The sequence below is a fragment of the Sturnus vulgaris genome, chromosome 3 (assembly GCF_052056855.1).
Source record: "Sturnus vulgaris isolate bStuVul1 chromosome 3, bStuVul1.hap1, whole genome shotgun sequence".
Classification (NCBI taxonomy): Eukaryota; Metazoa; Chordata; class Aves; order Passeriformes; family Sturnidae; genus Sturnus; species Sturnus vulgaris.
In genome coordinates this window covers 90,435,087-90,449,463 of record NC_142245.1, presented here as the reverse complement: position 1 = coordinate 90,449,463, position 14,377 = coordinate 90,435,087, and the positions used below count along the sequence as shown (strand labels likewise).

General features: G+C 39.0%; 1 protein-coding gene across 2 annotated transcripts; it reads right to left on the bottom strand.

The window, feature by feature from the left end:
* Positions 1-260: 260 nt before the first annotated feature.
* RAB23 (RAB23, member RAS oncogene family) lies at positions 261-13,669 on the bottom strand. 2 transcript variants are annotated; one of them, XM_088162242.1, is made up of 7 exons: positions 13,508-13,669; positions 11,170-11,371; positions 10,279-10,364; positions 4,982-5,138; positions 3,472-3,554; positions 2,146-2,238; positions 261-1,270 (listed from the first exon to the last, which is right to left on the bottom strand). In XM_088162242.1, the coding sequence occupies exons 2-7, from the start codon at positions 11,322-11,324 to the stop codon at positions 1,131-1,133; spliced, it is 714 nt and encodes a 237-aa protein (XP_088018368.1). In that variant the 5' UTR covers positions 11,325-11,371; positions 13,508-13,669; the 3' UTR covers positions 261-1,130. The 2 variants fall into 2 exon arrangements, with proteins under 2 accessions (XP_088018368.1, XP_014747267.1); XM_014891781.2 differs by having other exon boundaries at positions 13,512-13,669.
* Between the last annotated feature and the right edge of the window lie 708 nt (positions 13,670-14,377).

The following is a 14,377-nucleotide window of genomic DNA, read 5'->3' as shown; positions in this document are numbered from 1 at the left end:
AAATCAGTTCTGTAAAATTACTGAAGCACTTTGAATTTTTTTTTGCCATGACTCTCATCTTGCAAAATTAGATTTCCCTAACTTTAAATGTGAGACAACATTCAAGAATGTCTCTCTAATATAATCAGCTGCAATTTTTTGGATCCCTGTAACTTAGTTATCTATGCTATCTATGTAAAAATTTAAAATAAGATAAATACTTTGTAACACCACTTTGAAAACTCCTTTTTCATAAGACAACACAAGATAAAACAACCAAATTTGAACAAGAATATTATTATATTTTCCTTCTAAATAGCTATTAGTGTTATTTGTTCAACCTGTTAAGACTGAGAAAAACAAACTTACAAACTTACTTATCTGTAACACAGCATTAGTAAAAAGGAGCATTTTTGGCACCATACATTTTTAAATCTAAGCTTTTAGGCCCGAAGTATAGCAAGTACACAGTGGCAGCTTGGAAAACTTCATCTGAAATGCAACATTTTTAAAGGACAATTGGAAGATGCTATTTGATGTTCATTAGCTGATCTCCAAGTAACATATACATTGGAACCACGCCTAGATATTTATCCCAAATGTTTACATATATACCTTAGCACACATATATATAATGCAAGGATCTTGCACCCACAGGACTGCCAGAATTCATATTAATATGGTCAGGCATAAAATGAAGTAGTGCTTTTTTGCTCTTCATTTATCTTGGTAGTGTCCTGACTAATTAACTCTAGTATTTTCTTTGAAATTTAGTTGCAAGGTTGCTACGTTACCTTGGGCCATGACTTACAGTCCGTACCTATACTTGTAAATATTATCCTTATGTTAAATGTGCTTTGCAATTCAGCAATACCTAGTTCATAGCTGTGTAATTCCTTGAAAAAGGAAAAGCTCACCTAATCTGTACAAAGTGCACGAGGCAGCCACGGTTCTATGTGTTGCCACCAGGTGTCTCACGCCACACAACAAAACCATGGCATCAGCAAATTCATCTAAATCCACCCTCTCTCAAAGAGGCACAAGATTTGCTAAAGCACCGGTAAAAATACCTCTACAGCTGGCTTTATTCTGTATTCAATTGCACAACTTCATCCAAATCTCTGAGTTGCTTAGTTTCCTCCAAAAGTGGTCTAAGGTATACTGCAGTTGCTAAAAAGACTTCTGTTTTTCTTGGTCCTCTGTTTGTTGGGTTTAAGGTTGATGACATCTCCACCATTAAGAGTGCTAGAATTTTGGTTGGAGTGACTTCCACCAGCTGTATTAAAAACACCTATAGAATTCAGACAAGAGAGGTATTTGTATTTGTTTACTGCTTGCAGCATAATGCATTAACACTTAAGATGCAACACCTGCTAAGGCATAATAGAGACCCTCAAATGTATACACTAGTCTTTAAATTTAATTTGGATCAATATTGCAGCTAAACTGGAAACAGAGTCAGTTGCAATTACTAGCCAGGCAGCATTTGAAGCTGGTATGCATCTGTGTAATTGAAGGGCAGCATATGCACTCATCTGTGTATGTTACTAATTGCACAAAGTTGTGGTTAGTTGAGTAACATAATAGAAGAAAACATGGTGATTTAAAATTCAGAAACTTTGTTGATATAAAGGTAAGTAAAAGGCCTGAATACAAAGGGAGCGCTTTAAGGAAAATGAATTACTTGACTCAGAAATGTTTTAAAGAAGAACTAAAAATGCTTTAAAGAAGTTCAGTGTTTTCTTATAGAAGGCAACTTAAAAACACCTTCTGATTACATGCCAGATTCTTTCCCCCTGAGTCTTTTAAGTCCACACCGACATGAGCAATGCTATGTAATGCTAATTACATTAAAAAAACCCAACAAGCATCCCTCTCAAATCCTTGCACAATCTTGTTTAAATGAATTTAGTAAAAGGACATTTGCCAAGCATTAGCTAGAAACTTTTGTACAACAGTTTGACCATCTTGTCAATGGTCAATCAGTTTGACCATCTTAAAGAGTCACAAAGTTATTTTAGAGGAAGAGATTATATCCTAAGACAGGGAGGTAATAATTAGACCTGATTCACCTTGTATTAATTCCATAAGGAAACAGATGAGACCATAAGCTTTGATGGCACAAAATTCTGTTTCTAGGGTTTTTTTCTAATATAGTATACATACCAATCTTGTTACTGCTTGTATGTACTAGTTCTGAATCTTCTGCTGTTTGTTGCTTGAGCTTTTGAAGATATTTATCAGCCAAATACTTAAAAACTGGAAAGTGAAAAAGAAAAAAAGGTACATCACAGAATGCTTAAAAATCGTCATCATCATAATGCCATTATATCAAAATTCTCCATGGTGACGAAAGTGCATTTCACACCCCAGGGTTAGCACAACCTGGTGACTGATTCTGGGCAAGCCTGTGTGCCTGGGTAGAATCCAGGTCACCCCAGTGTCTGCCCAGCTCCTACAGTTTGTAGTACTGAAGTCTTGCACAGAAATATCTCAGTGCTCTTATAAAAAACACTGGCGCACATATATTGCCAAATGTTTCAATTAATGCAACTTAGAACTTTTTACAGTTATGTAGGAATATATAATTTATTTTTGCAAGAAGCCTTAGAAAAATTGTAGTCATGTAAAGTAAGCCTATTAATAAAACTTGGCAACAACTTTTTTCTAATTAACTAATGTACCCTCATTTCCATTGGTGTATAAAAAGTTGACCTAGGAATCTGAAAAAATATACAACTGAAGCAGAATTTTCAGAACCTAGATGTGTTATGATTATTCACATTTGTAATTCAACTCATTTAAAGATGATACAGAAGTTTTACATTTTCTCTTACAGATTTTTCCCATGGTGAATGTTGTTAATAGAGAAGAAACAGGGAATTTACTATTAATCTTGGCTAGTTAAACAAGTGTATATCATTAGGGAGTACAGTTCATGATTATTCAATCCCAGCTCACAAAAGACAGACTAAAAATTTTAACACTACTCTTATAAAACTAAGAACATTAAAATAGGTACTTAGGAACTAATCAAGTATCACCAGGAAACAAAACACTGCAAGAGATGCAATCTTTTAATGTACTTTATTTAAATATGACTAAAATATAATTATTTCTATCAATTGTTTATTAACTATTTACAATTACAAAACAATCTGTTCACCAATTTTTATGCTGCAATAATTGAACTTCTATGTGTATTTGTTTTAAACGCTCGTGTTTACTGACAGTGATTAGGGCTAAGGAGCCTTAACACACTGGCACTCGCAAACATTACAGCTGTGTGTGTTTGTGGAAGAGAAATATGTGCACAAAGAAATGGGCCTAACCCACCGATATCAGGTAATTTTAACTGTGTTTAAGGCGTGCTACTACGGAATATAAAGAGGATTGCTACCAGCATGTATAAATACGAGCTGGCTCCAGCCCAGGGGCCGCTGGGGGCCATGGAGCAGCGGCAGGACACGCCCTCCCTGCGGCACCGCCTACCTTCGCTCACGTTCAGGTCTTCCTTCACAGACGCTCGGTAGAACCTCACTTTGAGCTTCTTGGCCAGCGCTTCCGCCTCCTCACTGCACAACACACAAATCGACTTTGTAAGTCCTTATTTGATTCATTTGCCAGCATTTATTCTTATAAACAAAATGCTTCATGGTAAGTTAAACACGGCAAAGTGGGTTGAGAAATTCAAGACAGTAAAAAAATACCTAATCCTTAATTTCTTTACAGTATCTCCACTATAAAAAGAAGGTATTTTACATGCAGTTTCTTTATGACTCAAAGGAATTCTTTCCAGTATTTACTGACTTCATTAAATAAAACTTCCCAAGTATTTAAAGAAGGGTGTTGGTGAAATCAAAAGGAAGGAGGCTGTAATTAACAGCACAATCACTGCAAACTCTTAACAACTCTAATCCTTAAATATATCTTAATGAAGCAGTATGCTATGCAATCAGATGACCGCACAGATGAAATCAAGAATGACTTTTTTCTGTGAAGTGAGAAAGAACTTATATTAAAGAAACTTATGAATACTTCCCTAAGGAAAATCACATCATCTGAAAGATTATGTTACTGAGGCAGACAGTGTATTCTGAGAACCAAACCTAAGTGACATACCATGAATAAAGGAGGAGTTCAAATGCAATTTTGCTTTTCCTTTGAAAAATCCTCAGAATTCTTTGCAGAGGAAGTAGAAGCTGATTTATGCCATCAATGATAGCAAACAGACAACAAAGAAAGCCAGTGCAGGAAACAACAAAAAAGAAGAAATAATTTAAATCTCTCAGGAAGATGATAGAAATTGATTAAGTGGAGAATGATCAACTTGATCATGCACTATTTTCTACGTGAAATGCTGTGGTAAATAAAAGCATTTGTTAAGCTGATTTTATGACAAGAATGAAATTGGTCACATACACAAGGGAAGAATGAACTGACAATAACATCTGTAAAGAAAAATACAGCAAGGAAGATTCAGCACCATGCAGTTTGAGAGTATTATCATATATGTATTTCTATAGAGTGATGATGTTTTGATAAAAATGAATAATAAAAAACAAATTAAAGAAAGCAAAGAATATTAGCAAGCACTCACTAGCCAGACAATGTGCCTTTAGTGGTGCACAGCACAGTTTAAAAGTAACTGAATTTTAATAGGAGAGAAAATTTATAGTTTTAGATTTTCTGAAGGAAAAAAAAAAAAAAAGGTTGTGAATCATATTATACCAGAACCAAACTTTTCATGTCATTCCTCTACTATTGGCGTCAGGATGCAGCATGAAACAAACAGGAAGTTTCTAGCTTTGCAGCACATCTGCCCAAGTGTCTACACTCATGCAGCAACACCCGCCCCGTGTGCTTCTAGGGCACATCTGGATGCAGGACACAGGTGAAAGTGAAACATTTCACCAGAAAGTCCCACAGACTTCTTTTTTTAAAACTTGTGTATCCAAGAGGCATGTATTGATCTTTAGAAGTAGTACAGTAGAACTCCTACTTCTTTATGCAAGAGTCATCAAGAAGATCAATCTTATTCTGCACAAGAACTGTGGGAATGTCTCCAACTTCAGTCACAACTTTTTCCTTCCAGGTAGGGATTGCTTTGAAGGACTCTCTGTCAGTTGTAGAAAACACAAGAACACAAGCCTGGGCTCCTAGAAATATACAAATAAATTACAAATACAAATAAATTAGCCAATAAACAATAGTAAAAATAAATTCTAATATATTTAAAATATGAAGGATTATTCAAGTTATTCCCATAAACACACACTTCTACCATCAGCATATGTCAAACCACTGGTCACAGATTCCCTAAGCGAGAATTCATTGCCATATCATTCTGACCATTACAGCCATTTTCATGATGACTATGGGTCTGTTACCTTTAAAGCTAATTCCAGCGTACTGAATGCATGCAGGGGAAAGGAACAGGAGATCTGGAAAAGCTGGAAAAAGGGAAGGGGAGGTTCTTTTATTGCTGTTTTACAAACAGATTAATGGAGGCCAGAAGGCAAATTTTTTCCTGTGTGCAGCATCTGTAAGGCACATTTCATATTGTTCTTTGTGGTACAGTAATTTGGATTTTGAAAAGCAGAAAATGTAATTTTTCAGATAAAATTGTGATTATTTCAAGTAAATTGTTAGCTTTTTGGGGAAAATGAGTGTGTTTCTAATTAATACTATCAGATAGTCTAATAATTCTATCAGAGCACTACAAAAAATTATATAATGTCTTTTGTTATGGTTTTGTAAATAAACAAGAGTTAACTCCATGGATACTGAGAAGGTACTTCCACAGCTGAAATATTAGTGTGTGGTCTTTTGATTGTTCAGTAGCCCTTTGTTATTTTCAGAAACTGCTTTTCTTTGCACACTTTATGATTTATATGCCTTCGATATACTAGTTATTTAGCAACAGAGTATGAAAGTAACACCCAGTGTTTTTGGGATTCTACTATAATCTTGTGGTGAACATCTCAAATTAATATCATATAGCATGAAACATTTTTCATAAGCATGAATTTTATCTCAGAGTTTCACCAAGTACCTCTGATTCCTGTATTCTGTTTATCTTTGTATTTCTCTGACACAGAGCACACAAGTTCTCTTATTAGGTTTGCTTTTATTTAGCTTTCTAAAAGCCAAGTTCAGAGTCTATCTTGAGAAAGTTTTCCTATGCTCTTTAACATTCTTCCACATACATATTAAGACTCCTCTGGTATGGTTTTATACAAAACAGTAAGAACTGACCTAAGAACTTCAACTGAAGCTCTACCAGCAAAAAAGCAGCAATGCAGCTTTCCATAATTTCCCCTATTACTTGTGCTGTAAAACTCAGTTTGTTTTCCCTACTGTCCACACTGTACTCTAAAGTATGCAATTATTCTGATGCAGTTCCTGTGGCAGGAGAAAAATTAATTATTCTTTCCAAAGCAGATTAGTTTGCATTTGCCTATTATCTCACAAAGTAGCTTAATGGAGATGAGAGCATTTATTAAAGTACTCCCACCATCTTTAAACATCATGTTGTTCAGTTTTAAGACCAAAAAATCCTTTGTGAAGTTTCCAGACTAAGACACCTTCACTTTATCTTTCTCCTTCCACCCATTCCTCCTGAATGCTACCATAGGTTTAGAGGTAAGTTTAGAGGGAAAAGCCCTAGCATGTGGTAGGCAAAGAGAAGGCAGTATAGTACATCAGACCTTATTCAATGTACATATAGTACAGGTAGAATGCAGTGGCCAAGGACAGTAAAAATACCTCAGCTTGCCCATAATCGTTTCAAAAGGGAATTATATAACAGGCTGTAGTAAAGAATCAAACTGAAATATTTTTGAGGACCTTTAAGATTTTTACAACAAACAACAGTAAAATAAAGTATCATGAACAATGACAAATTCTATACACTCATGCAATTGTGTATTTCCAAACATCTGCCAAAGTTTTTGATCGCTGGATCATAAGTATCAGACTTAATTTACCCAATAACCCTGTAAGATGCTTATTTAAGAAGAGAAGAAAAAATGAGTTTTCCCCTCAGATTCCATGCAAAACAGTATCAACTGTGATCTTTCTGAAGTGTGCTTCAGTATGGTGCAGAAGTTAGTATGTCAAGAGTTGAACAGAAGATACTGCAGGGCAGAGATTTTAATGTGCAAATTCCTTTCATCTTCAAGAGCTCCGCTAAATACTCAGTATTTTTATTAAAACATAAACAATTTAAGAAATTGTAATATACATCTAAGAATTCTAAAGAGAAAAAAAAAAGACAAACCCTAGAATTTAGCCATGTAAACACCTTTTTTTTGCAGGCACTGAGAGTATTCAAGAGTCAGTAACATTACTATCTCAGTCATGCACTGCTAATGGAGTTATACACCACCTCTGTCACAGAGCAGACTACGTACAACAACAGGCACCAGCAGCAAAGGCTCAGGATACTGTCAAACAGGAGCATAACAGCTCAGGATGTTCTCAATGAATATTTTTAATTAAAGTTCTTTTGTAGGAAGCTGTTCCATAAAGCTACTTTGAAGTACTGAAGAAAATGACATTGTGTGCAATTACTGCGTTGATAGTTCCTTATATTTTAAAATGTTCCAACTGCCTGCAGAATCTCTGACATAATATTTATACCTAGAGCAATTCAGAAAAAAATTTAGAGACTAGTACTACTTAATTCAAGTAAAGCATGAGCTTGTCAGCTGAATTGGTCTCAAAGATCCTCAGCAGACTATCTTATCCCCATAGACTCCATAACCACATTTTTTCCCCTTTCATAATGGTACAAAGTCTTTGTTATAGAAAAAAATGTATGGAAATTTCTTACCATGAGGGGACCCTCACAGGGCTTTAAACTTGACCCTACTAATTTCACTCAGTACTTTGGCTCAGCTTTTCCAGGCTACAATAGAAAGAATATAATTCCCTATAAAACTGATGGTGACTTGTTCAATCTCACTGAGATCAAAATCCAGTATCATCAACCAGAAATTCTTGTTTACTGCTGATGTTCTAACTTCTGTGAATCCTGGCTGTCTTTAACAGGCTCAACAGGATTTAGTATCTCCTTAACAGTATCTAAAAGAACTGTACCAAGGCAGTATTGCAGGCCTTCCATTACCATATTTTCTACAGACGAAAAGGGTCAACAAATGCAAACTAAAGCAATCCTATGAAGGCTTGACTATGAAGAATGAACTATTTTGCAACAAAATGAGGATCCTGACAATTTGACTGATCAGCAACTGAGTAACACACTAATGAACAAGATGTCTGTTTAGTATCAAAAACCTAACAAGGATCTTCAAAATATACCAGAAGGAAGCAGATAGGAAGAGGATACATGCATGAAGAAATTATCAAATACTGCCTTGAGAAACATTTGACTTCAATCACATAGAAACTGGTGAGAAGATGCATGAGACAACACACACAAAAAAAAGAAATTATTAAATATATACAGTGCTTCTTTCAACTCTGAATTTAGGCTGCTGGAGTCCTTGCATTGTGTGATTGTGGGCATGCAACTACACTGGCTGCACACATTTGCCTGCACTTAGAAAACCACACAACAAATCCACTGTTAGCTCCAATTCTCTGCAAGGTTGAATGAATTTGGTCCGTGGACAAGAAACACTCAGAGACAGGCTCTGAAGCATTCATGTGTGAGCACTGAAGAACTGACAATACAGTGTCCCAGGGGAGTATATAAGCCCTAGTGCAATGAAGTGGGACAGTGACCTGTGGGAGAACCAAACCTTAAATTAATATCCAGCATCTATCTTACCTATCTTAGGAGGGTCCTCCCCTTATCAGCAATAATTAGCAATAAAATCCTAGCACTTCCAAAGTAAGCCTGACTTTTTGCTTCTATAATAGTGTGATTGCTGAGGCTAGACCAAAATTTCATCCCAAGCTCTTCTGATTTCCCTTGTCCTTCATGAGTCAGTGTAGAGCTGTCGCTGTATCTGATACCTTGAACTATTTATTATATACCCATCATGCTGCTACAATGTGCACAGGCTGACTGTGCTCCACTTCACAGCAAAGAACTTCTGTACAAAGAACTCCAAGGCAGCAATCTAACAGCACTATGCTGGGTACAAGTCATGACCAAGATCTCAAGATATTCATGCAAATTTTTGGTTTTGTTTTTAAACCACCAGGTTGCTTGTGGCCAGCGAGGCCAGTAGGTGTACTTCTGAGTTCTTCTCAATGCTCTATATTCTAGCCTATCAATCAAAATATTTAGGAGGAAAACCCTTTGGCTTGAAACAACCAAGAGAGCAAAGAGCACAAGAGGACCAAAGGCCAGAACAGTAAAAAGGAAGCTTCAAGAGAATCAACTTCTACCATCTAAGATTTGTATGCTTGTCAGCTGTAAATTATCTATATCCACATGACAAAAGAAGATCTTTTTCTGAGGAAGCAGAAAAAGGCAACAGCAAGAAATATTACCAAAAAAGCCCACCTATTAGCAAATCGATTATGAAACATAAAAAGATCGTAAGACTGTAACACCCTGAAACAGCTTGGTACAATCATTATTTTATCTCTAAATGAAGTAATTTTATACCATAGTAGTATATTTCCCCCCCACCTCAGGTAATTAGTTTGCAAGAACTGAACACTGGAATCTTCGCTAAGTCATTTTTAACTCTCCCATTAAAAAAAAAAAAAGAGAAGTATTTACAGAACCATTGTTAAATTATAAGCAAAGAAAGCTTAAGTATACAATTTGTAACTGGTTAAATAGATAAGCTGCCTTTACACAACTAATACAGTTTATCTTATGAAGTAAATAGGCTCTTGTTTTAACATATTCAAGGCAGACTATACTAGCAAAAGGACTGCTGTGCCCTGTAAACTGTCTTTCTAGCATGACTGGTGGATTTTCCCCTCCTTGGATTAATTACTATGTGCCTCATCCACAGTTCTTGGAATATTTACAAATATGTGTCTCACAGAAGTAATGAAACACTTTTAGAGGGAAAATACACATTTGCATCTGATTGTTTGAGTGTCTGCATTCTGTCCAGTTTCTGTGCAGATATTTGTTTCATTTCATTCAATGTTTTCTAAAGGGTACTACTGCATAAAGTGGACATAATTAAGACAAGGAACTTGCACAAAGAGAAAAATAATTAAGAACTGAAAAAGCTGAACTAAACATGCATTGCACACGCATGAAATAACTAAAATTCTCAATACAAAGATAGGAAAATATTTTAGAGATGTGCAGACCAAGAAAACCCAACAACTACCAAACAACAAACATGGTATTTTCACCTCTATAGTAGGCCTTAGTTATTGCATCAAATTCCTCTTGACCTGCAGTGTCCCATAACATCAGCCTGACATCTTCACCATTAACTCTGAAATAAACAAGACAGTTTTGTGATCAATACAGTAACAGGAACAAATCAAAACAACTGACATGGAAATACTTCTGTTTCTACACTTTAAGAGTAATCCAAATCAAATTTAACTGGATTTAAAAATAATGTTTCATGTGTAACTTAATATTAATTCACCTTCATAACATACTATGGCAATAGTCCCTCAACTACATTACATGCTCTTTACAGACAATCTGTATTACATTTTCCTCTTCCTTTCCTCTTCTTCCTCTACATTTCCTTCTACAAAAATAAGACAGACATCAAAATTTAGGTGCCTGAAGAATGGTGCTTTTGTCTTTTTAATCAGCTTGCAGAATTTACAGAATTTTCCTACTTCTCATTATCGTAAGATTTTCCACTTTACCAAACATAATTGGGTATTACCTGCTTATACTGCATAAAGACTCTAATTTTTTCACAGTCATTTTTTTATATTGGCTAATAAATTTGTGTCATTATTTTATCATAAGCAGTATCACTTTTTCACAAAAAATCACAAAACAAATTAAAAATAATCAACAGGTGGTAAATACAAAGCAAACTTGCCAAAGAGCTTGGTATGGCAGAGATTCCAGATTTTATTTATAATTTTAAATTTTGGACAGAGAATAAAGGATATAAGTAGCCCACAGTACAAAAGAGAAAACAGCTCCCTTTAGTGTGCTTCAGAAACAGCAGGCCTTGTTCTCCATGCTTTAGTAAATATCAGGATTATAACAGAAAAAAGAAATAGAGAGAGAGGTAAAAATCAATACTATGTCATCTGTTTAATACATACTGGATCTGTCTTTCCAGGAAATCTACACCAATAGTTTTCTTGTAGTCTTTTGTAAAAATCCCCTTGCAATATCGCTGAATCATACTGGACTTCCCAACAGCTCCATTTCCTACTACTACCACCTTGATGGCCACCTCCATATCTTCTTCCAACATCTTTGCGTCTCAGGTGACTCTCTGGTTTATTCAGGAAACTACTGATTCTGTCAACAAAGTAAATAGCTATTATGTTCATAAAAATGCTGTGAATAGAAAGCAAGAGGCAAGATGATCACACAGATTAGGGTGTATATAGATAGTATAATTAACTTCTGTCTTTGTCACAGATTGCTTAAGTGACCTCAGGCAAATTACTCAACTAGCTTTGGTCTGACACTTACTAATTGAAAACTAATAAAATTTGGAAGTAGAGAATAATTTATTTGGCTTAATGAAAAGATATTTCACTGATGTTTTGATGGATTTTTTCTTAATGAGGAAGAACGGAGGCACTGAACTACAAAATCACAGAATCGTTAATGTTGGAAAAGACCTCAAAGATCAGCATGTCCAATCATTAACTCAACACTGCCAAGTGCTAAACCATGCCCTAAGTGTCATGTGCACACATTTTTTAAATACCTCCAGGGATGGTGATGCTGCCCCACTGCCCCAAGCAGCCTGTTCCAATGCTTGATAACCCTTTCAGTGAAGAATTTTTTTCTAATATCCGACCTAAAACTCCCCTGGCCCAACTTGAGGCCATTTCCTCTTGTCCTATCACTTGTTACTTGTAGATGAGACCAACTCCCACCTTGCTACAACCTCCTTTTAAGCAGCTGTAGAAAGCAATAAGGTTTCCCTGGGCCTCCTTTTCTCCAGGTTAAACACCCCAAGCTATCTCAGTCATTCCTCACAGGACTTGTGCTCCAGACTTCACCTCATTGCCCTTGACTGGACACCCTCCAGCTCATCAATGTCTTTCGTGCAGTGAGGGGCCCAGAACTGCACACAGGATTTGAGGTGTGACCTCACCAGTGCTGAATAGAGACGGACAATCACTGTCCTGGGTCTGCTGGCCACACTATTGCTGACACAGGCCAGGATGCCATTGGCCTTCTTGGCCACCTGGGCACACACTGGCTCCTGTCCAACTGCTGCTGACTAGCATGCCCAGGTGCTTTCCCACTGGGCCCCATTCCAGCCCCTCGGCCCCCAGCCTGTAGCTCTGCATGGGATTGTGACCCAAGTGTAGGAGCTGGCACTTAGCCTTGTTTCATCTCATACAATTGGCCTTGGACCATCAACCCAACCTGTCCAGATGCCTCTGTAGAGCCTTCCTACCGTTCAGCAGACCAACACTCCCATCCAACTTGGTGTCAACCTGCAAACTGACTGAGGGTGCACATGATTGCTTCGTCAAGATCATTGGTAAAGTTATTAAAGACGACTGGCACAAACACTAAGCCCTGGGGAACATCATTAGCAACCAGCTGCCAGATGGATTTAAATCTATTCACCACCACTCTCTGGACCTCCATCCCTCAAATGCACGCCTCCCCCAAACTGTTCTCTGCGGAGCCTGGTTTTATCCCTTTTCCCCTTCACATCTAGTCCAAAACTCTTTCAGTGAGTCCTTCCAACTCTTGTAATTTCCTCCTTAAAACAGGCGTACTAATCTGTTGCCAGCAGGCGTGGCTGTTGTGTAGACTGACCCAGCACCAAAAAACCAAAATTCTGCCTGTAATACCAGGCTCTTCCTCTTTCTTCCTATTTCAGTCCCTGTGATTGGAAGCCCAGAAGAGAACACTGCTTGTGTTCCTGCTCCCTTAGCGAGTTGTTCCAAGGCTCTGAAGTCTCTCTTGACCACCCTCGGACTTGCTACAACTTTATCACTGCACACATGATAAAATCTAACTTTCCCCCAGGTTTTGCTGGGCCGGGATATCATGACAATAACACCTGGCAGCTGCAAAGTGCCAAATTTCCTCCCAAGAATCAGATCATCCTCCTTTCGAAGGAGGGGAAAATACTCCCGTTTAAAGGCTGTACCCATCGCCACACTCACACCCGTGCTGGCAGAGCGCGGCTAACCCGATCTCTTCGCTCGGCTCGCTCAGACAGATGATGTTTCTTGACTGCATTAGCCTAGACCCGGCTACCCAGAGTGCGGGAAGCCAGATGGCCATTTTGGGCGAGAACAGAGGCAGCCACCCAGGGATGTCCGCGCAGGGCTCCATCCCAGCAGCACCTCCCGGCCCTGCCCGATGGGCCACGCTGAGGGCGGCGGCCCGGCCGCCCCGGCCCCTCCCGCGGCCCCGGCCCCACTCCCATGCCCGCCCGCCCGCGGCCCCTCTCACCAACCCTTAGGGAGCGGGCAGGCGGCGCTGCCTCCGAGGGCACGGCGCTGGAGGGGCGCAGGGAAGAGCAGACGGAGAGAAGGCGAGAGGAGACCGCTCGCTGGGGCCGACCCAACCCGGACGCACATCCCGGCTCCCCCAGCCGGAAGCGCCGTCAGGACCGGGGGCGCCGCTCGGGGAGGCGCCTGCCCGCTGCCCCCGCCCCCGCCCCGGACCCGCCGTGAGGGGGCCCCGGGAGCCGCTCCGGGGGCTGCGCTGGGGGCCTTGTGCGCCCGAGTCTTGAGGCCAGGGGGAAGTTGCTTTTGAGGGAATTTCGTCCAGACAAGGCTGATCTTGCCTTGCCCACGGGTGCCTTTATCCTAGTCCACTACGTCGGCATTCCTCACCTCATCCTCCATGGAAAACAAAACCGTGGGATCAGCCATGGGCTTTCCTTAGGCTACCATGAAAGGCAGCTGCCTTCCTGTGTGTAGCACCCTTTTTTTGTTAACCAAGATGTGCCCCTCAGCGTGGAACGTGGTCTGCCAGCTCCCAGACTATATATTAAAAGGATAAGTTTTGGCATAACTATAGACGTGGTGGTCTTAAAATCTGAAGATTTAACCTTTATTGACTCCTTATTTTGGTTTTTGGGTTGGTTGGTTTTCTAAGTTAAACCACCGAAAGATGTCCCCTGCCTTAAATCCCCTTTCCGTACTGCAGAGCACATCCCTGGAGGGGAGGCTGCTCTTGGTGTCCCCAGCCCTCCTGCTACTCAAAGATGGCCAAGTAACACTCAGATATTGCCTGGTGTGGGTTGATGAAATCTGCCTTCCACAACAGAGAGCTCTCTGTGCTTGTCCTGTGCTTCCCAAGGCAGCAGCTGTGTTC